At 42.7% G+C, this 23,792-nt stretch overlaps 1 protein-coding gene across 3 annotated transcripts in view; it reads left to right on the top strand.

Moving 5' to 3' along the window:
* TOM1L1 (target of myb1 like 1 membrane trafficking protein) overlaps positions 1 to 23,792 on the top strand; it is a 48,641-nt gene that overhangs the window by 3,979 nt on the left and 20,870 nt on the right. For 2 of the 3 annotated variants that reach the window (XM_045835747.1, XM_045835746.1), the window contains exons 3-7: positions 1,099 to 1,177; positions 9,011 to 9,160; positions 9,755 to 9,880; positions 11,586 to 11,690; positions 12,822 to 12,938. In XM_045835747.1, the coding sequence (XP_045691703.1) occupies positions 1,099 to 1,177; positions 9,011 to 9,160; positions 9,755 to 9,880; positions 11,586 to 11,690; positions 12,822 to 12,938 (577 nt within the window). The remainder of the gene's footprint in view (positions 1 to 1,098; positions 1,178 to 9,010; positions 9,161 to 9,754; positions 9,881 to 11,585; positions 11,691 to 12,821; positions 12,939 to 23,792) is intronic. The other variant, XM_045835748.1, reaches the window with a different exon arrangement.

Raw genomic sequence — 23,792 nt, 5'->3', positions numbered from 1 at the left:
ACATAATGACCTGACATACATCTATTGCAAAATGATTACCACAATAAGCTTAGTTGACGGCCCTCACCTCATGCAACTGTAACTTTTTTTTCCTTGTGATGAGAACTTTTACAGTCTACTCTCAGCAACTTTCAAACATTGCCTGCAGTGGTACTGGCTGTAGTTACAGTCTCCACGTTGTGGAATACATCCCCGTGACTCACTTATCTGGTCACTGGGAGTTTGTGCTTTTCGACCATCTCACAGAACACTTAGACCCTCTGCTTAGCACTACAGGACTCCTCCTTTTGTAACATGAAATCTCGGCATACCGAAAGTTGACCTAGTTAGTCGTATTGCCTATAGCACGCTCAGGAAATACTAAAAGTCTTAATCAAAATGAGTGGCCGTCATTGGTTTGGAAAATTGCATTTTCTGTGCACTGGTCCTATACCATGACAGAGCCATATGTGTGTGAATACATTTCACAAGTATTCTAAGTAATATTCTTGGGTAGATTTGTGTTTGTGTTGACAGTTAAAATTTAATTTTAAATAAACAGTTTTCAAAAATACGTTTACGTGAGTGATGTGTGAACCTCAGAGTAAATTTATAAAATGCTGATAAACGCATAATAAAAATCACAAATGACTCCACCACCCAACAAAAACTATAGTGAACATTTGGGAGTATTGATTCATAACTCACTTGTTTTGCTATCAACACGGGATGAAATTTTTTTCCACATCTTAATTATTACTCCATTTAATAAGACATTTTAAAAAGTCTCAGAGTATTTCTTAATAGGGTTTATGATGAATTATCTGGTCAATCTCACGTTGCTGGGTATACATTTCTAGTTTTTACATAAACAGTGCTACAGCAAGTATTTCATTTGGTTCTCACGGTGGGTAGCTGGTCTTGTCTGCCTGGATGTATGAGGAAACAGGTGTGAGAGGTGCTGCCCAGGGTCCCACAGCCTTCTGTGCGGTGGCCTTGGAGCTATGACCTTGGCCTTCTCCTCAGCTATTCCTCCTTTCACAGTGCATGTTGCTTTTCAGAGACTCCTCGTTCTCAGCTCTGCCTAAATTGATGATTACCTTGTATTTACTGCTGTAGGCCAAAAGATGCAGTAAAAGCTTTGAAGAAAAGGATTTCTAAAAACTACAATCATAAAGAAATTGAACTTACCTTGTCAGTAAGTACTTTCATGTTATAATTAAGACTCTAGGATTTTCCAAGCTATAGTCACATTTTAATTCTGGGTAAATATTCTGAGATAATGAATAGGTTAGCAGAACATTATTTACAATATGAATTAAAACTGTTCATTGAGAATTAAAGAATCAAGAGTGTTTAGTTGATTATAATAGCTTTTAATTTTGTGGAAAGAGCGTCCCTGGAAAATCAGGTTTTCGTGGTCAGGAAATGGGAACTGGTGGTTAAACTTATAAGTACGGAGCTGATCAAAAAGTGAGTGTACATGTGTCACAGGCGGGGAACTGAAGTCTTAACAATGCCTCTCCACTAGCTTTGTACTGCACTTGAACACCTTGGTGGAATTCTGGGGTACAGGCAGCTCATTAAGTTCCAACCAAGTTCTGCTGCTTATCATAACAGGAGGGAAAATTCTTTGTTGATTTAAGTAATTCTCCTATGAGCTATATTTCCTGTGAATTGGGCATGGACACTTACTGGACCTGTTACCATTTTCCCCTCATCCTTGGCCATATGACCTCTTCAGTCACTTTGGTGAGTTGCCCTTTTTACTGCGGTACGTTTTGCTAACCTTGCCTGCTGCCTGAGAGTGAGCTGTGTGACTTTCTGCATGCCTTTGGACCTCAGCCCAGCCCCAGGCCACTCCTGGTTATGGCACCAATCAGCCAACATCACTCTGCTCCCAGGGCCTTTGGGAGTATTTATGAGGAGGGCCAGCAGGCAGAGGTGAGCACAGCTCCCGTCTCCTAGTTCTCTGTTACCTGGAGAATAACTGAATGAGAAGCAGCCTTAATGATGCTTTCACTAGACAAATACCATATTATCTCATTTATGAGTAGAATCTAATGAACCAAATAACTAACGACCAAAATAGAGGCTTAGGAACAGGGAACGGACTGAGAAGTGTAAGGGCGTGGGGGGCAGCGGAGCCTGGCTGAAAGAGGTGGAAGGGGTTCACCAGAGAAGATACATGCACGAGTGATGGACATGGACAGCAGTGTGGGGATCGACTGTTGGGAGAGCTGGGTGGAGGCAGGCAAAGGGGGAAAAATTGGGACAACTGCAGTAGCATGAGCAATAAAACATTTTTTTAAATGATGCTTTCACTAAAGAAACCCTCCAGTCTGGGACCCGAGTACAGTTTTAGAGGCAGTTTCTTCTCTCACCATTTTTCTTTCGACTTCTCCCTTGTCCTTCACCCATGGCGGCCACCTCGGGGAGGTCACAGCATGGCGGGAACTCCGGAGAGGAGTAGGGCGCTTCAGCAGCTGTATCTGTGCAATAGACTGATGCTGGGAACAACCCTTTCCCTGATACCTGATTGCTTCTCTCGGCAGCCCTGTGAAGCAGTTGTATTATCAACTCTATTTCACAGATGAAGACACTGAGACTAGTGAAATTAAGTGATATTTTTCCACCCCAGGTTTAAATGGCATCATCCTCAGATTCTAAATTCCATGCCCTTGCCCCACACCACTTGTTTCTCAGAACAAATCACGCCCCTTGAAAGAACGGGCTACTGTGGTTTTTGGGTTTTGGTTTTATCATGTTCTCAGATGTTTTGTTATTTTATGTTTCGATATTTTGTGTTGTTTCAGGTGTACAGCTTAGTGGTTGGACAATCACATACTTTACATAGTGTTCCCTTCGATATTTCTAGTACCCAGCTGGGTCCAACCATAGTTATTACAATATTATTCACTGTCTTTACTATGTTCTACATCCCTGTGACTATTTTGGTTCATTTGTGTCTTAAGGTCCTTCATGCATGGTGCAGGACCCACATGTCAGTGCATCCGATGTAGAATTAATGATTTATAGTGCCCCACCCCCTGTACCACCTCTTCCAGTATTCAAGGACACTCAGGGCTAATGGCAGGTACAGTAGCGATCAGATAGAAACACAAGTAGCTTTGGAATGAAGTGGATCTAGACTATCTCAAGGCTGCCAAAGGTTAGGAGACTTGAATGAGAAAGATCAGGGCAGAAGATGAATTTATGCCACTTTCTGTATTTTAGCGTGTGGAATTATTTCACCTTCTTACAGAAGCTTTTTCTCTATCGTGAGTCTGTCTCTTCTTTGTTGTGCCCAGCCTACTCGACATTTCTGTGGTTGTGTCTGTTCTCTATCGCCTCATCTTTCTCCATCGTGGTTCCTTCCTTCTGGGGATGAACCAGGCCCCTCCCCTGAGGAAGCTGGGTTATTCCAGAGTGTTGCTTCTTCTGGCCCTTCCCACCCTTCATTTCGCTTGGGGTTCTCACTCTTTCTTCCCTCCAGATCGCCTGATCTTTCAAGCCTTCCTACCAGCTAGCTGTCTGTTCCCATTACCTGTTTCACCTCAGGCAACTGTACTTGCCCACACCAGTACGTGAGAACACACGAATCTAAAACCTGGGCCAAAATAAGAGTGAAAAGTCACAGGTCGAGGAGCCAGAAAACCCCTCATTGTTCAGGTAGGGTTCATTAAAGTGCCTGCTTCTTGGATTTCCTTTAAATGAGCCCTTGACTCTTGATAGCGTCTTTCCGATTTCCCCAAGGTGTATATTGAGTGGGCCAATGACCTCACCTCAGACTCCTCACTGCATTGTGGAGGTGTGTTTAAGATTGTCAATATTGACTTTAATATCATTAAGCCAGACTTGACTGTGACGGAAATTAGTCACCAAAGTCATCATCTCACGTGTGTCAAAGGCAATTACATGCTTACCAATAAACTCTTTAAAAATGAATCCTCCCATGTATGACACTTTCACTTTATTATAGGGAAGCGATGAGAGGGTGTCAAAGTCCATTATAAATGTTCTTTATATCATCTGTCACTTGAGTTCTCCAAGTCTTGCTAGCCGTGATTGGGTGTTCTATGGGATAGGACTAGACTGTGGTTTTCTACCATCAGTTGGTGGTGCAGTTTTGTCAAGCAGCCAGTAGTTTTGTTTTTCTTTACAAAGCATCTTGTTACCAGGCTTTATAACTCTTAGGCTAGAGGCATGGTTTAAATTGTACCAAAGCCCATTTTCTTGAATGAATTAGTAAGTCTCAGCAAGATACTATTATTGTCAAATGGCAAGTGGTCAAACAGGTTCCTCGGAATCAATTAATTAGCAGGTCTTTGTGGAGCACCCCCTAGGTGGAGGGCTTTGGGGGCTGCAGAATTCGGGTAAAATAGTGTAAGATGTGCTTATTCCTTCCTGAGCTTGCTGTAGCGTGAGCTCAGCCCCTAGGGTGGCCATACCTCCGTGCGGTCCTCTTCAGCCCTGGAGGACCCCGAAGCCTGGCTTGCTGTGCGTGGTTGAGACACTGTGAGAACAAAACCTACCAAGTAGCTCTTTTTCTTCCAGCTTCTCGGAAAAGAATACTTATCTCAGCTAATCAGCACATTCTCTCCTGATAGAAAATTACCCATGGAAGCCCGAGATCAAAATAGTTACCATTTAAATACACAAACAGAATAGAAACAGATTATATAGAGGACACACTGACAGCTGTCGGGAGGTAGGGAGGGCTGGGTGAAATAGGGAAAGGGATTAAGCAAAAACAAAACAAAACAAAACAAAACACTCCTCATAGACACAGATACCAGTACGGTGATTTCCAGTGGGAAAGGGGAGTGAGGGCAGGTAGAAGAGGGTAAAGCAGGGATAAATGGTGATGGAAGGAGACTAGAGTTTGAGTGGTGAATACGCAATATAATGTGTGTGTGTGTGTGTGTGTGTGTGTGTATGATGTACTATAGAACTGTACACTTGAAACCTATATAATTAACCAATGACACCCCAGTAAATTTAATGAAAATATTTTTAAAATAGTTACTGTTTATTAAGGTCCTGCCATGTGTCAGGCTCTTCCTGCACATTATATTTTATTTCAGACTTAGAAGGGATCGCTAAAGGGAGGGGTTATGATCGTTTTGCAGGAGACAGTACTGAAGCTTAGAGTGAGGATAAGTAATTTGCCCAATCAGGTGCAGAAGTTGGCATACTCGGTCATTTCTCTTGGTACCCTGACTCCTAGGTTCTCTATCCCTCCTCAGATTATGGTTTCTTGGTTGTGTGATTTCCAAAGATAGGTTATTTAAACACAATCTTCACATGGTTTAAATTGCACCAAAGCCCAATTTCAAAATCTATAAGAGCAGCATATTTGATATTTCCAATTTGCCACAATAGGTTTTGTATTTTTTAATAGTTAAAAAAAATTTTAAAGGTTTTTTTATTTTATTTTTAGAAAGAGGGGAAGGGAGGGAGAAAGAGAGGGAGAGAAACATCAATGTGTGGTTGCCTCTTGCACGTCCCCCACTGGGGACCTGACCCGCAACCCATGCATGTGCCCTGACTGGGAATCAAACCCATGACCCTTTGGCTTGCAGCCCACACTCAATCCACTGAGCTGCACCAGCCAGGGCCACAATAGGTTTTATTGCTTTTTTAATTGGGCTGGGTGTGTGTGAAGGAAGTGCTGGTGACATCATAAGAGTTGATGTAGAAGTAATTAGTCCTGAAATTCTACATTCCAGTCGGAAAATACAAAGGGCATAATTTGTGACCTCCCGATGCTAACATTCCCGGTGCCTCCTGTTGACTCTTTGATTTTGTACAGGTAACCTCCTGGGAATGTTACCTGTTGTTATCATCTTGGTGCTGCACAGCTAAAAATTGGTTTCTCAACTGCTGAGCGAGAAATTCACTATTCCTCTTACTATTAGGGAAAGTGAGACTTGGAGGATGAAGTAGTTTTATAAATTCCCATTGAACTAGGGGCATTCCTCTCAGCTTTTCACCTAATAAAACTCATAATGCATCAGGCAAAGAGTCATTTGTTGTTCAGCTTTTCTACTTATCTTTCTCTAAGTGATTTGCTTTAAAATAGATTCATCTTAATATGCTTTGGATTTTCTTTTTATTTTCCTTTGCCTTACATGTTTTCCCTGGGTTTCACATAGCTATGTGTGCTCAGCTTCTGTATTTTCTGATTGCCTTCTTAGCTCCGTTTGCCCTTAGAAACTACAGCTTTCAGCCCTGGCTGGGTTGTTCAGTGGTTGGAGCATCGTCCTACACATCAAAAGTTTACAGGTTCGATCCCCAGTTGGGGTGCATATAGGAGGAGTCAATCAATGTCCCTCTCTCTTTCTCTCTTGCTAAAATTAATAAACATATCCTCGGGTGAGGATAAAAAAGAAACTACAGCTTTCCTGCCTTCTTTGTTTTGTATTGCCATTAATGTGACGGTGTATAGAGCACGGTATAAAGTCAATTTTCAGGGCTTTTTTTCCTGCAGAGATGATTATGCCTGTCCTGGTCACTTGATGGTTTCTGTGACCTCTCTAACCCAGGAGATAGTAGCATGGGAACTGGAGAGTTAGTTTTGGTTTCAGATCAACTTTTAGAAATGTGCTTTCTGCATGCAGTTCTTCGATACCAACCCATTCTTTCTTAGTTTGACTTCTGCTCATGTTTCTTTATTAAATGTTGTTTTCTTTTCCCCCTCAAGTCAGCTAAGGACCCCACTAGTCAACGGACCCAGCTGCCTTTTTCCCAGTCCATATTCTTAGCTGTTTGACCCATCATGCTCCTGGAGACTGCCCTCCTTTGACCTTACCAACATTATGTTCTCTTTGTTCTATGCTTCTGTTTCTGTTGGTTGCTCTTCGATTGCCTTTATTGAGTTTTCTTTGGAGGTGGGGCCTCTGATAGGTGATTAGTGAACGAGGGTAGAGCTCTCTTGAATGAGATTAGTACCCTTATAAAATGAGTCTAACAGGTGAACCCCACTGTCACAGCCATTCCCCGCTCTGCTCAGCATAGGCAGCCTTGATTTTGAGCTGAACACTCTCCTCAGCTCTAGTTGTTCATGTCCAGCTCTCAGCCAGGCATCTCTACTTGAATGTCCTACCGTCCCTTTTGTCTTAGTCATCTTGGGCTGCTATATACCATAGACTGGGTGGCTTAAACAACAGATACCTCTTTTTCACAGTTCTAGAAGCTATGAAGTCCAAAATCAAGGTGCTGGCACATCGAGTGTCAGTTGAGCACCCACACTCTGGCCTGTGGAGGGCTATCGTGGCCTATCCTCCCGTGGCCCAGAGCAGGATCGCCTCTCTCATCCCATTTTATAAGGGGAACTAATCTCGTTCGTGAGAGCTCTGCCCTCATGACCTAATTAGCGTTCGAGGGCCCTGGCTCCAAGTACCATCACATTAGGCATTAGGGACTTCAACATCTGAGTTTGGGAGGGACAAAAACACTCAGTCCCTAACATTTTTCAACTCAAAATAGATCATTTTTACCCTAGACCACTCATACCATCTCATCCACTTCCCAGTTTCCATCCAGGGTGCCACAGTCTCGTGCAGAATGACAGCACGGTACATTTCAGTTTTTGGAAGTCCTTCCTTCATAACTGGCCTGTCTTTTCCTTCTTTGCACCCATGTCGTCCTGGTTGAGGCCTTTCTGCATCAGGCCTGTGCTGTTGGGTCCCTGCTGGATTTCTCCATCGTTCCAGGTTCTTCTTCCTTCCAGTGCGCTTTGTAGAGTGCTGGCGGAAAACCTTTCCCGAGTATTACTTTGCACCATTAACCTTTCTCTCCAGTTCAGGGTAGAGATGTGACGGTGACAGACTAACGAGGACCCTTCACTGCCGTGCACATTTCTCTACAGCCTGATGGTTCCTCTCCAGACTCGATAGCTACCCTCCCCCCGCAGGGTCCCCAGCTTGGCTCACAAAGAAACCTCTAGAGACCAAAGTGCTTATTTTTCTGTTCACAGTATTATTCATGTGTCTAAAATATAGCTCTACACTCATTTGCACTTTTCTTAACTATTCTTCAGAGCCCAGTGTAGGGCTAGCCTTTTCCAAAAGTCCTAACTACCTGGTCCTAAATGATCACATATGTCCATAAAGGTCTATAACTTAGGGTAACTATGTAATTGATCATCCAGACTAGGACACTTTTTATTAATTAATTTTAATATTCTGTTTTTAATTGAATTTATTGGGGAAGAACAGGACACTTTTGAGCGGGAAAGAGAGTATCATCATTCATAAAGCCAGGACAACAGGAATATTACCAGGACTTCCTTGGAAATTGGGACAGATATCACCTTGTCTATAGCCAATGTGTTTTGTTTCTATTTCCCATTTAGTGCCTTGTATTAGTGTTAATGCTCTTGTAGGAAGTCTCTGTGTAGCAAGAATTTTTAAAACATATAATACCTGACTAGTCAGGGACACTGACTTCTTTTCTATCAGATTGTCAAATAAAAAAATAACGACAGCCAACACAACAATAGCCATCCAGTGTGGATCCCCTGTGTTGAACCATAAATACGTAGGTCATATGATGGAGTTGCATTTTATTGGTCACATCATATGATAAGGTTGTATCTGATTGGTTAATGTTTGCTACCAGCAATCCTTATATATAAACATAGGCAACTGATTTTTTAAAAAGGTACTTTGGAACAAAAAGCGTAGGTAATTACTATTACTGTTCTGTTTTGTACATCAAATGAAATCATACCTATTTTTTTGTCAGATCGGCAAAAAATATGTTTTTTCGTGTCCTGCAGAATTTTAGTAATTAGCTTATGTGTGTCATGAGATGAAAAAGGTCGAAAATCACTGCTCTGAGCAGTTCCATTATTCCTTATGCTTCCTCATGTTCCCAGAACCTAACATTTTGCCATATGTTTTAGTAAATACCAAATTCTGTTTGTTCATTAGAGTGCTGGTAGAAATTGTTACTTAGCAATTTTTACCTTATGAAGAGGTTTTTCCAAGGAAATTTAGTGTTTCTTTTTTCCCCTCTAATTTAGCTTATTGACATGTGCATGCAGAACTGCGGTCCAAGTTTCCAATCTCTGATTGTGAAGAAGGAGTTCATTAAAGATAGCCTAGTTAAGCCGCTGAATCCCAAATACAACTTGCCATTAAACATTCAGAATAGGATTTTGAATTTTATTAAGGTAAGTGTCTTGTATGTCTTAGGGGGTGGCAAACTTCTATGATTAGAGATTTAATTGCATGCCAATTGGTTTACTGATCTTCTGTAAACCTATGAGTTAGCCAGAAAGCATTTTACTGCTTTATTTTCTGTATAATAATAATTTTTGGTCATTGGGTGGTGCCTTTTTTCCTAAAGAATTTGTAGGGATTTTCCTACTTTCTCTCCGTTTCTATTTTATCCACGTCAGATAAGAGAGTGATGCGTACATTCATTTTGTGGCTATGAAACTATGTGTAGAGTAGGTAACGGACTACTTTCAAAGTTGTTTGACAAAAGAGCTCCTGATGCTGTTTTACAATATGTCTATTCATTCTGGATTTGGTGCAACAAAAAACAATGAATAGTGTCTATTCCAGGGTTTCATTAAAATGTTGAGGCATGGGAGTCTGATCATTAAAAATATTTTACGTTATTACTCTAGTCTCTGAATATGTACAGTTTGTCCTTGGCATTCAAAAGTAGCTTTCTCTTTCAGAGTAAGGTCCGTAATCATCAATCTCTCATTTTCTGTCCTCCAGCTTAAGAACTGTTTTGTTTTTGCTGCTGTTTTCAGACGTGGTCACAGGGTTTCCCAGGAGACGTGGATGTGAGTGAAGTGAAAGAAGTGTACCTGGACCTGCTGAAGAAAGGTGTTCACTTTCCTCCCTCAGATGCGGAGGCCGAAACAGCCGAACAAGAGGTAGGAGGTCTCTTCCTTGACTCATGTAAAGTTAGTATATCACATGAATCTTTTCTCATTGAAAGGGAAAATCCTAGCTCTATTCAGCATAAGCAAAAAGATGAATTTATTAGAAGGATATAGCAGTCTCTCCTAGAATGACTAAGCCACAAGAACGTTAGTGTTAGCTGGACCTTTTTGAACTACCGGGAACCAAGCACCCAAATGCCTCGTTACTTGTCTATTTATATATGATTATCGGTTTCATTCCTCTCTCTCTTTGCAGACCAGCTGCTTCCACATAGTCAGCAACAGAGCTTCCAGATTTTCATGTGATAGCTTTAACGTTTTCAGATTCCAAGTCAAAAAACCTGGGAGAAGGAAACTCCCTATACTAATCTGGGTCTGTTTTCTATTTCTACACATGTTACCTGAAGTCATGCAAGAACATGATATGATGACTCCACGTAGAAACCATTTGGCTATAGTAGAGGAGGCGGAAGCTTTAAAAAAAAAAAGATTGGTGCCAGACAAGGGTGTCTTCCTTAGGTAGTCATATAATCTACTTGTCATTTATTATTAATATTGTGTCTAAGAGAGTTCCTAGATACTCACATGGATTCTTATGTTTGCAAATAATTTTAGAGGTTGTGAGCTATGACAGTTTGAGTGGCTGATTATAACTCACCTCTTAACTTTCTGTAATTTCTGTAATGCAAAAAGAGCAGTTCCTTCTGTAGTTGTTGAGTCCTGGTGGAATAAGCAATACCAGAAGTCTTCATGGAGGCGTGGTCCTGAGGGCCAGCCTCTACCTGTGTGGCCATTTGCTTTCTGTCCCCATTCTTTTACCTGCCCGTGAGCCTACTCACCCCATCCCTCTAGGTCTTTCTTCCAAGGCACAGTGTAGGAATAGTGTAGAAGCTTGCTGCTTACTCAGAGTGTGATTTGGGGTAGAATCTTTGGTCTGTCCTGGACTAAATCAGAATCATCTCACTTTTGCAAGATTTCCAGGTGATGTTTCTGCACATTTGCATTGAGAAACACCAGCCTCCAGCCCTGTGCTTGGGCTCTCCACCGTGGATGGAAATGGAGCATTCACTCAGGGAGGTGTTCACTGGTGGAAAAGGGGGTGCTTTGCTAGCTGTGGCTTGAAGAGACTTGACACAGATCGATTTTATCTTTTGTTTTTTTTAAGATTTTATTTATTTATTTTTAGAGATGGAAGGGAGGGAGAAAAAGAGAGAGAAACATCAATGTGCAGTTGCTGGGGGTCATGGCCTGCACCCCAGGCATGTACCCTGGGAATCGAACCTGTGACACTTTGGTTCGCAGCCCGCGCTCAATCCACTGAGCTACGCCAGCCAAGGCTTATCTTTTGTTTTTAAAAAACCCAGAAAGAGGGCAGCTGCAATCTCACATGGCAGTTTGTCTTGTAGATGGTTGGTAAAAAAGAATACTAAGAGGATTTTATTAAATCTTAAGTCAGTTAATAATCATTATAGCACCTTTTATTGACTACATACTCTCTGATGGGCACACCATCTGCTTAGCACTGTTCTCAAAATGCTGGGCAGCTGAAACACTTGATGATGCACACTGGGCTAACACCCTCTGACCTGGACTCTGGTTGGGAAAGCGTGATTGAGTCATCTGAACGGAAAAACCTGGGGTCAGGGTGTTTATGTTAATACATATTAAATAATATTTCTATATTTCCTATTGATAGACGACTCCGATCTCATCAAATCCACCAACATGTGTTCCTACCGCCCCAGCTCTTTCTTCTGTAATTGCTCCCAAGAACACGACTATCTCGTTGGTGCCAGAGCAGGTAAGAATAGCAACAGCTGACTTTATGGATGACTTTGTCTGAGTTCTGAGCAGTTTGTATACAGTTTATTCTTTTTAACAACGTTATGAGGTGGGGGGTGCACTGTTATCCTCACTTTGCAGAGGAGGGGCCTGGGGCTTAGTGGTACCGTGGGATTTACAGTGGTTCAGTTCTAAGTGAACTTAATCCCCTGGATTCTGTCTGATCCCAAAGCCTGAGCTCCTAACCATGCTGCTTGGCTAGTGGCTTTTGTGTGTCTATAGAGGTTGGGCTGGGAAATGGATCTGGTGTCAACCAGCTGATTTTTATTGTTTTTGTTACGACTGTCCAAACACTCTTTCAGAAACCTCAGTAAGTGGTAGCCTTGTTACTAGCATTCATTGTGCTGCTGAACTCCATTTCCTTGTCTGTCAATATCCATTTATCAGAGGTCCAGGTGAGCAATTATTATACAGGGCGGGGCAAAAGTAAGTTAACGGTTCTTCCTTTGGAAAATAGTACACTAATTAATAAGTAATAACAGCAATAACGTCTGTGTTTCACGTACTCACAATTGTTCGCCTCTTTTTGTCTCACCTGTTGTGAAGGGCTTTCCTGTCCTCCTTTAAGGGAACTGTCACTGAAGACTTTGTAGTAGTATTATTCTGCATTATATAAAAATCCATGCAGTTACTTTCCCTTAGAATTTAATCCAGGAAGAAAAAAAAGTGTTTCTCTCTTGATTATTCCTTCCCTAATACCATGAGAACTGTAACACTTTGATTTATTCACTTCTTCCCTTATCGGTTGCCAAGAAACCAAGATTAACACTTTCTGTTTTGTCCCATGCTTGTGTAGTCACCTTCCCCTTCTCCATATGGTACCTAATCTGATTTTCCTACCTTTATTTTTAATGTCCTGAAGCATATTTTTTGATTTACTACAAGAGATCTTTAAATCCTTTTAGGTGATAGATTACACATTTGTAAAATGTACAAGTATATTTTTTTATTCATTAAAATATAAATTTGAAAATGTTAAATTTTACAACAACATTTTCTCTTCCAGTAAGTGTCCCCTAAGACAAGGAAACAATGTAGCCATTCCCTGTGTGTCACGTGTACTGCCTGGTGACTGTGTTGCTCTCTGCAGATTGGAAAATTGCTCAGTGAGTTGGATATGGTGAGGATGAATGTCAAAGTGATGTCTGCCATATTGATGGAGAATATTCCAGGATCTGAAAACCGTGAAGACCTAGAGCTTCTGCAGGTAGAATATGATTTCAGGGCCAATTGATCTAAGTATCTTTTAAAATTTTTCTCTAAACTTACAGCCTTAGAGGTGAAAGACACCTCTAAAGTTGTCTCATCCATCCTCCTCCATCCTCAATTGATTTCTAAACTTAGCAAAAAAAAAAAAATGCAAGGGTGACTTTTTCAGAAATATAATAGTAATTTAGACATGCTCCTTGCTCTTTGGCAACAAATAATTTATCTTATTTAATCATTAATAGCCTTGCTTATATACAATCACTTATGAGTCTCTAATAATGTGAAATGTGTAAAAGTTGCTTCTGTATTCAGCCATTCAACAAACACTGAGTAACTACAGTGTGGTAAAGGACTCAGAAATGAGGAGGCTGCCCCAGGCCTCAAGGAACTTATGGCCAGTGAACACAGTGGTTTTGTAAACCACAGTTTAATGAAATGTTATAGATGCTGCTAGGATAGACATGTGCTTCTCGCACAGTGGGATGAGGGTTGGGAGCGAGGAGAAAGGTGACGTTTTTGGAAAGGTTCGGATGAAGGCAGTACTCGGGCTGGAGGAAAACGTGGGCAGGCACTTGACCTGCAGGAGCAGGTGAGGACACTATAGCAGTGAGTTCATTGTTACTGGAGCAAAGGGTGTCCCAGGCCTTTCACCATGTCCGTAAATCCATTCACCTTTCCCTCTAATAGTTTGTTCTAATTATCAATTTTAAGTTTAAACACACCTTTTACCACACTCATTTTAGAAGCAGAAAAAAGTCAACTTATAAATCTCTTCCCCAATAAGTTAAGAATTCTTTCTGTTTCTACTTTTCTCAGATTCTAGTTCAATTTTCTTTGTTATCTTTCCTTGAATGTCTCAGATTGTTAGTAAATAACATTTTTTTAAAATCATTGGTTCTTAAGAAAACAAATTGTAAAAATGTCCTCGCTGAACAGTGCTTCTAGTTTCTTCATGGATCTACTTCCTCCTCTTATCTCTCCAAGGGTAGGAATTGTTTGTAAAGGTGCTCTTCCATATTCTCTATGGATTCTCCTCTTTTGAGTGCAGAGTCTTTTTTTGTCCATCACCTCTTTCACTTGCAGTCCTCAAGTATCTGGCTGTATTGCTGATTGTGAGCTCATTTTTGCTTGAGAGTCCCTGGCAGCTGATCTGCATTCTCCGTGACTCAGCTCTTGCACACTGAGAGGAAGATGCACGTGCTACAACTTGTGTTTGATACTGTTTTCCAAGTGTGTGGGGCTGGCCTTGGGTGATGCTGAGGGGGATAGCTTGGTAGCTGCTTCTCTGAGTCATGTGCCTCCTGCTTTTCCGGCATGCTGGAAACCATACTCATGTTTCTATCTCAAGCATTGCTCCCACCTCTCTAGTAGCTGCCCCTCGTGCCGTCCTATCCTGCTTCTGCTGTCTCCAGGCACAAAGCATCCTTCCTTTCCCTTTCACGCTCGCAGCAGAGAGCATGGTGCACAGTCTTGAATGTCCTCTAAGCCTGGAATCGGAAAATAGGCCAGTGGGCCACATGCAGGCCTGTCTGTTTTTGTGTTGTCTGTGAACTCAGAATAGTTTTTGCATTTTTAAAGGGTTATTTAAAGAGATAGAGATAGATAGTAGGTAGGTAGGTAAGTAAATAGATGATAGATAGATAGATAGATAGATAATTTCTCAAGCTATATTTCGGCAAACCTACCTCTAGAAACCACTGGGAATAAGCTATACCTCTTAAGGAATTGCTCACCACCTTCTCCTATTATTAATGGATTTGAGTTTGTGGTATCTCTCAAGCACACAGGGAGGAGAAGATTTAAAAGCACAGCTTGGAAGTGTAAATAAAATTCCTGAAGAGTGCTAAGATCTGGTCTGTACAGGTTATTGAGGGCCTTCGTTGCCATGCCAGAGTGGCCTTGACCCACATGGCAGAAGGGAGCATTCTGAAGGACTGTATAGCCAGATAAAGTCTTAGAAAGATTCCTCTAGTGACAGTGACATGGTACATTCTGGGGAAACAAGAAAATTCTCTAGGAAATGGATTAAGACAGCATTTCCTATCCGACTTCTGCTTTATTCTAATGGGGAAATGACATCTGTGGTTAAATAGTTTACAAAACCAGTTGCCAACTGTATTCCCCCCTTGGAGGTTCCTAAAACCCATTTGAATAGTAAAGGCTCTAGGAGTCTGTGTTTAATCCAACACTTATAAACTGATTTAACCAAAGAATCACTTGCCGAGTATCTGTTCATATCCTACAAAACATCAGAGTAATATACCTTGAGAGAAACAGGTCAGTATTTTTAAATCAGTGGCATTAAGTCTATTACTTTTAGAGTATTTTACTTAGGAACAGCATATAATTTTGCTAAGGATTCTTGGGGTTCCTGGCCGTGGGCAAGTCCTTTACCGTCACTGGGCTTCATTTATGTATGTGTAAAATGAAAAGTTAATATGATAGTAAACAAAAATGATATCCTATTTACATAGGTTAAAGTTAATTATTAGAGTTGTGATATGGTATCCTTTTTAAAATATCCACAGTAGAAGGCTTTTACAGATAGAAGCTTTGTGACTCAGGATGTTTAACAAGCATGTTAAACTAAAATGTAAAATTAAATATCAAAGTAAAAGAGTACGTGGCAGATAATTTTCAAAAATGGCCACACTTCATTTAAACATGTTGAATCCATTTTCGTATTTCAGGCCATCCTAGAGCACAGGGCGATGCCTTCTTGTGTCAGTCCTTGGGTGCAGACGTTTGATTGGGTTCTTCAAAGATGATGCTAATTTGTTGGTTGCCAGTTTGATGCCAGAGCTTAGGGCTGTGTGTTGCCTTGAATAGCAAAGAGACTTGGGTTGTAAATCAACATCAGAATACTACTCAGGGCCAATTCAAGTTGAATGGGTTCTGGCATCAGATCAACTTCTTTACACAGCCTGTTGATTACGGAACTTTATTTTTCTTTCTGTGCTTTTTGTTAACAACACATGGAAATCTGGTGTGGGGAGTGCTATTCTGAAATTCTTTTGACAGATATTTGATTTTTTTTTTGGTAATCTAAATAACCTTATAAAGAAAACTATTTCTCCACTCACAACCCTTGTGACACCTTTGTGTGAGGCGTTTCCCCTCACTTAAACAATGCTGACCCTATCTAGAGTTGGCACAGACCCCACAGATTAAGGACTCGGTCCCACAAGATTGTCCCCTGCTTCAGACACCAGTCACCAGTAGTAGGCCCCCAGATTACTCATACCTGTCTCATTGGGCTACAAAATCAGGGGTTCCCATGACCCCTTCCTCAAGCTCAGTAATTCACTAGAATGGTTCCCAGTACCCAGAGAAATACTTTGCCTCCTATTACTGGTTTACTATAAAGGGGCCAAAGGAACAGCCAGGTGAAGAGGTGCCTAGGGCTAGGTCCGGAATGGTCAGGAGCTTCTGTCCCCATGGAACTGGGGTTTACCACCCTCCCGGACCCTGGATGTACTCACCGACTCAGAAGCTCTCAGAACCCCTTCATTTAGAGTTTTTTTTGGGAGATCCCATTACGTAGGCATCGTAGATCTAGTCATTGCCATGGGTGGTTAGAGCAGTCCCCAGCCCTCTCCTCTCCCTGGAGGTCAGGGAAGGGGTGAAAGTTCCATCCTCCAATCACAGGGTTGGTCTCTCTGGCAGCAAGGCCCTCTCTTCCAAGAGTTACATCATTAGCAAAAACTCTAGCAGGCTGGAAGGGAGCTTATTATGAATGACAAAAGATGCTCCTCACCCCAACCACTCAGGAAATTCCAAGGGTTTTAGAATGTCTGTGCTAGGAACTGGAGTGGGAGACCGAATCTGTATTTCTTACTAGATCACACTCTCACATCTCACTACGGTTGGCCTAAAAGAATTGGTGAAATCTTCTGTGGAGACAGAGGACAGGGAGCCTACAAGGATATGACAAAGGAAGTCAGCAAAGAGAGACTGTGGAGAAACAGAGTAATTCTTTAGTACTTTATCAGGGGTCCTCTCACACCTGTCGGAACCTCGATATAAAGCTAGCTCCCTGCCTGGCCTCCCTGTGTAACCAAAGGGGCTTTTGGAGGCTTTGGCCTGCGCCTGCCTGGGACATCAAGGTGGAAGGCAGTGGGGGACCCCTGGCGATGAGCATCCCAAGGGCATATTCTGAGGGTAGGAGTGCATCTAGGAAGAAGTCATACAAGTATCTGAAGCCCACCTTGTGAGCTATGAAACAGACATCTAGTTCTTTTTCCAAAACCAGCTAACAACCACGTTTTTTTAAATCTCACTAGAATAATAAACTTATCTCCTCTTTGTTACCCAAATCCCATTGAAATGATAGAAGACATATGAAAATTAAGTATAAACTCTCCCAGATTGCAGAAGAGCATCAGGAGCATCAGAAGACCAGAACAGTGAGAAAATTCAGTATCCAATAGCGTAGGTGGGACCAGACTAATGGAGGAACCCATGGTCCCACCCAGGCAAAAGGGACCCTTCCCAAGTGACTTCCCCCAGAGGAAGCCATACAAACCTCAAGGTTGGAGGAAAGTTGATGGGTTTCAAATACACACGTGGAGAAGAAAACAGCTGCTAATCTGAGGAGGGGGGAGTTTCTGGTGTGCCTCTTGTTGACCAAAGAATGTCTAGCCTACAGAACAGCTGTATAAGAGTTTATCTGAGGCAAAATTTTGAAGACATGCCCAGAAACAAAATCTGAACAGATTGAGAATGAGAAAATGCTTCAGAGAATGGCAGTTTTCCCATTCCATTTCTGCATTTAGAATCGTAAGGAAGGTACACGAAATGCATTGTGGTGGATTAATGAGCTGGGAAAAAAGCACAGCGGGGAAATTGGAGAAACATGATTCTTTTACATCGGTGGGTGCCGGGTAGTTAGTAATTAACAGTCACAGTATACAGAGCTGGTATTCGGGAAACGACGGCAATGCAGGGTTCTTTGGTCTCCAGCTCTGGTACCTGCAGTTGTGCCTTTGAGGGGTCTAGAAAAGAAAACTACACTGACGTTTCAAAAGTGTGTTACCCTAGATGCAAAGAACAAGGGACAGAGCTCACCTCAGGTCGAGAGTGACCTTTGCTAAGGAAGCTAGAGGCCTGGGGTGTGACCACCCACTGTGCCTGCCCAGTTAGGAGTGATCAGACCATCCTGTGTGGTCCCTTTTGGTCATTGAGCTTATCAGGCCTGCCGTGTGCCCTGCTAAGCTTGTCAGCTTTATTACTTTGTCCCTCTTTTGCTCACGCTGTAAAGGTCATAGAAAAAGGCCTGTCCTCCAACAAACTGGGGGTTTCCAAGGAACCAGAAGCCTCATCAATCAAAAGGAAAAGGACCGGCACTCAGTAGGGATTTTATACGTGGAGGTCTCATTCCTAGAGATGATGATGCAATAGGGCTGTTAGAGTTCTCAGGAAAGAGACTGACTTACTACCCTTTTCCTTTGTGGTTATATAGTGAAAGGGAACCTTTGTTTTTTTCTACTGTTCAAACCAGCACTACCCACACGGACCAGTTCTCCTACTCCAGCTGGGTGTCCAACAATACGACTCAGTTCCGACACTGGCTACCTGGAGTTAGCGTCAGGTTCCACAGGTTCAGGGCTCAGCCCCAAAAGACTGCCCCGCTTGAGATGCCCACTGCAAGGCTGGGCCTCCCGTGCTTCTGACCAACAAGCTATAAACCAGGGGTTGGGAGACCTCTTGTGGTTTGATAATGTGCTGGACCGACTCACAGAACACAAGGGAGTGCTTATATTTACTGGATTATCATAGAGGATATTACGAAGGATGCAAATGCGTAGGCAGAGGAAGAGGTCCAGAAGGGTTCTGAGGGTAGGAGCTTCTGACCCTATGCACTTGGGGTACCCCACCCTTCTAGCACACGGATATGTTCGCCAACCCAGAGGCCCTTTGAACCCCATAGTTTATGTACTTTTAGGAAGATGTAGGGCCTCCCCAAAATGTGCCATGTTAGCATGTGAATCATTTTGAACTGAAGGAAAATCAAGACCTCGTAGGTTCATGAGAAACTTTTATCTCTTCCTTAAAAAATGTAAATTAGGGGTCTGGCCCGTAGTGAGCCATAACTGGATATAATGTTCCATGACCTATCTCTAGGGCAGGGAAAACATCTAATTACCGAATATTTGCGCTTCTTATCCACAGCACATGCTCTTCTCCGGGGTGTAACCATACGGCCTCCTTCTGTTCCTCAGCCACACTGAGCTCACTCTTCCTGGGGAGCTCTTTCAGCCTCGACTCCCACGTCTCCCTGTCTTCTAATGGCCAGCTTTTTCCTGTCAGTCCAGTCTTCCTCTGTCATCTGCCGGGACGTCTTGTCTGGCTCCCCGGTCTGACATCGGCCACTTTCTTGTCACATCCGCATTTCATTCTCCGGCTAGCACTCTGGCACTTCCCTTGAATATGTGCTCAGCTGCCTTTGTCTACGAGAGTGGCAGCTCCACAAGGCTTCCCTTCCTTACTGCTCCGGTTCTGGCTCCCGGAGCAAGTGCCTGGCATGATGTGATCAGTCAATGAAAATGTTTTTAACATGTTAGTGGATTGTACCTAGATTTTATGTGGCTTAAAATTAAACTTTTTAAAAAGATTTTATTTATTTAATTTTAGAGAGGGAAGGGAGGGGGACAGAGAGGGAGAGAAACATCAGTGTGTGGTTGCCTCCCGTGTGTCCCCTACTGGGGACCTGGCCCGCAACCCAGGCACATGCCCTAACTGGGAATCGAATCATTGACCCTTTGGTTTGCAGGCCAGTGCTCAGTCCAGTGAGCCACACCAGCCAGAGTATGAAATTAAAATATGCATCGTGGGTATGAGTTAGAGACTTTACCTTCATTTATTTTTCTTCAGTTAGATGGCTGGTTGCCTAAATGACATTTATTAACAATTCATACTGTCTCCTCTAATTAGAATCAATACAAGGATGTCTTTCCAGAGGCTGTTCTCTTTGTTTGATCGATGTGTCTATTCCTGTGTTGCTATTATACTATTTTAATTACAATACTTTGCATTTTCATGTCTTATAGGGCTTATCAGTTATTAAACAGATAGCATGCTCCATTTGGGTCATTTGAAGAGTTTAATCAACATTCAATTTTGTGAGATATCACAGGATTCAGAGAAACCACAGGGCATAGTTCACTACCTAGGGCTATCAACTAATATTCCTCAATAGGCAAGAGGGAACTTTGGCCAGAACCCAAAAGAAAGCGTCATGTGGAGAAGGCAGCCTTGAGAGTAGTGGTACTTTTGGTGGAAAAAAAGTGAAAGGAATAAATATCCAGACCTCACTCTTCTCCTTTCTTCCGTTTTCTGCCAATGTGTGAAACTGCCAAACACAGAAGGGAGAAGGCGGGGGACCTGGCGATGTGTTCCAGGGCACAAAGCAGGGCCGAGAGGGGGGACAGTGCATCTGGGGGACAAGAGAAAGGGATTCGGCACACAGGAGCAGCCTCTACTCCAAAGTTCCTTGGCCCTTCTTGTACAGACACCTCCCCACTGATCACGGTTTTAATGCTATTTGTTAACATTATGACCAACCTGGAAACGTGAAATTGCTTCCTGTTTTGTCTGCTGGTACTTAACCTCCTCGCAGCTGTTCTGTTCCTTTGGAACCCATTCCACCTTGTCTCCTTCCACCCAAGGTCCAGTGTACCGACTCGGAATCCCCAGTCTGTTCTCCAGTCCATGCGGAACAGTTGTATCCTGAAGCTCTGCTAGCTAACCGGGCTTCTGCTCTTTGTTCAACTCTCAGGCAGTAAAACTATTTTGCAAAGTGAATGCCTCTCCCTGCCACTATGTTGCTTGTGTACTCTGAACTTCATTACAGGGGTTGGGGGAGGGGGAGAGACTGGACTTTGCTTTTCAGTTTGCCCAAGTGGAGTGCACTGCAAAGATCCTGAGGCTACATCCAATCTAAGGAGTGTTGTGATGAGTTAAGAATGTCGGCTCTTGTCACAGGAATGAAATGTGGCTGCACGTGTTCTTGGTATTTGCTTTCTTGGCCTTGTGCACTTGGCTTTGGATCACCTTATTCTGACCTTGAGTAGCTGATTTTCCCTGGTACCTCCCATTTTAGTCTTTCTTATCTTGTTTTCGCCTAGCCCAAGAGAACAATGAAAGAATAGAATGTTTTCTTCTGCAGAAGGAAGTGAGCTCCGATTTTGAGAGGATGACTAGGCTTTGCCTTACTCTAACTCATTAGAGACTTTTAAAATCATGTGAATGTAAAATCTGATCCTGTGAGAGTTAATTTATAAGCAGTTGAGAAAAAAAAACGGAGAGGAAAATAAAAAGTCATCCCCCTCGTCACTCAACTTTTTTTACCATTCAGAAGCTTGCAAGGTGTTAAGAGTGGAAGGGACCTTCACTGTCATTGATTGAGTCTGTCTCTCCTCCTTTGTATGTAGAGGAGACTGCATATTCAGAAAGGGGCTGATTTGCTCACACAGTGGCAGGGATGGAGCTGGAGTGCGAATTGCCTCTCCTGAGCCTGTGTTCTATCCATTCCACCATCGTTCTCATGTTGAACCCAGGATTAACCTTCTAGTGTAGATGGCTAACCTATTTTCTCTTACTGTGGGTATGTGTTAGCTCTCTAGCTAGGATAGAAGCAACTGGAAGGCAGTCACCAAGCCTTATACTTATAAATCCATACAACTATGCATATTTAGAGTATATGCTTTGTACTCTAGAGTTTATGAGTGAGTTCATTAAATGTATCTTGAATAGACCAGTGCTCTTTGTTCAAGAATTAATGACTTAGGACCAAAGAAGGGCTAAGGAGTTACTAAAGACAAAGGCTTTTAGTAAGCTAAAGGTTGACAATATTTGCCCTGACCAGTGTGGTCAGGGTATCGTCCCATAACTGAAAGGCTGCAGGTTCGATTCCTGGTCAGGGTTCATACCTAGGTTGTAGGTTCGATTCCCGGTCTGGGCACATACAGGAGACAGTCACTCAATGTTTCTCTCCCTTTCCCTTTCTCTAAAAGCAATGAAAAAAAAAGTCCTCAGGTGAGGATTTTAAAAAATGTTGACAATATTTATTGTTGCAACCAAGTCAGAAGGGTTCTAATGAATTGATGATCTTCTTGAGGATTATCTTGACAATTAATTTGTCACTCATTCACTGAGGCCTGCATAACACAAAAGAGACTGCCTGAGTAAGTTAGCTGGGAAATGTTCAGTGGTAGGCTGGGGGTAGTTTTTAATGTGAGCATACAGAGACATTCTCTGGGTCTCTTGCATCTGGGCACAGTGCCCCGGGAGAGAGGAAATATGATATGGCCGATGATAGGAGTATTGCCGTGCAGATATTATTTCTAGAGAAGTCTATCAAGTAAACACATCTCTTCCTGTTTTTACTTTTTTTCAAGGGAAATGTTCGGGCACCTTGCATTTTCTTTGGGTTGAGTTGCCCTGTGTTGGCGAATGTGGCACAATCGGAGCTGGAGGTGAAAGAGCAGAGGGATCTCCTTCCTTAACTCCTGAGCACTCTGTGGAGGAGTAAAAGCCCTCTGGATGCTGCACAAGGAAGCTGTTAATGAGCTTCTTGTTTTGCTCCAAAGACTTTTTAATTGATTGTTCAATTCACTTTAACGTAGAGGCCTGCCTTGGCTTTGATATGGTGTAAAGGGAAGCAATTCCGAGAGCTCCGTGACAGACATACATACCAGCATCTGTTACTGTGTGTTTTTTGCTCACTCCCACTTGCTTTCCCACATCCACAGCCCTGCAGGTGCCTGCCATGGGGAGCGTCTGCCCTGTCCTTTTGGTCCACGGTGCTTGATCTGCACTGTTTCCAGGTGGCTTGGCCCTCCTCTGAGACAGACATCAATTGCAAAGATCAGAGTGGGCTGGCTTTTGAAGAGGTTTTTCAAATTCTGCTTTGCAAACCTGCTGGGACATGTGGTGTTCCTTTCATGTTTCCATTCCATCCCTCTCTCCAGAGGGCAAAGGGTGGCTCTTCATGTAACCGGAGCGGGAGAGGGAGGACCAAGGGGCTATGGATGTTGGTTGCAAATTCATTTCAAATTAATTAATTTCTACATTTTTTCATCACAGGGCCTCTAACAGCCATTGTATTTCCTCAATCTTGACATTGCCCTAGCAAGGCTGCCAGTGAGCAGGAAGAATAATTTTTGTATACTCACAAATGAAGGAACAAAGGAAAAGTTCTCATTCATCGTGTGGATTGTATTAAGTACTCTTCTAAGTTCTTTCCTTTGTACATCGGGTCCTGAGTAGTGGCGTGAATAACCCGGGGGAAAGTATTAGTAATCTAGTTCATCTTCTAGTGATATCTCCTTACACTACCATAATGCATTTATTGACTACCCACTGTATGCCCGATGTAGGGGTTTCAACCACACCGTTTCCAAGTCTTACAACCCTACAAGATGTTGTGTTATCTCTGTTGTATAGATGGGGAGGGAGGAGTACCCCTGAAACTAAAATGTAACTAAATGCCACGTCAGGTATGCGTATGCGAGAGGCCTTTGGTCTGCTGAGTCTGAAGTCTTTTCCCTTTGCTCTATGCCAGGGGCCACAAGTGAGCCAGATTTAGCTTGTCACCTGTCTTTGTTTTATTAGGGATGGGACCACAGCCCTTTGTTTACATTTGGTCTGTGGTCGCTTTCATGTTATAATGCACAGCGAGGTCCTTTTGACGGAGAACATGTGGCCTGCAAAGCAGAAGATATGTTAATATCTGGACCTTTCAGAAAAACGTTGGCTGACACTGCTGATAGTGGCCACGTGTTTAGGTAGCAGATAGGGGAGTTTTCTGGCTGCGCATCACGGGTCTAAAACCCAGAGCCTCTCATCGCTC

Source organism: Phyllostomus hastatus, unplaced genomic scaffold (assembly GCF_019186645.2).
Source record: "Phyllostomus hastatus isolate PE091 unplaced genomic scaffold, TTU_PhHast_1.1 phas_contig_210, whole genome shotgun sequence".
NCBI classification, from domain to species: domain Eukaryota; kingdom Metazoa; phylum Chordata; class Mammalia; order Chiroptera; family Phyllostomidae; genus Phyllostomus; species Phyllostomus hastatus.
This window is presented reverse-complemented; position numbering and strand designations above follow the sequence as displayed.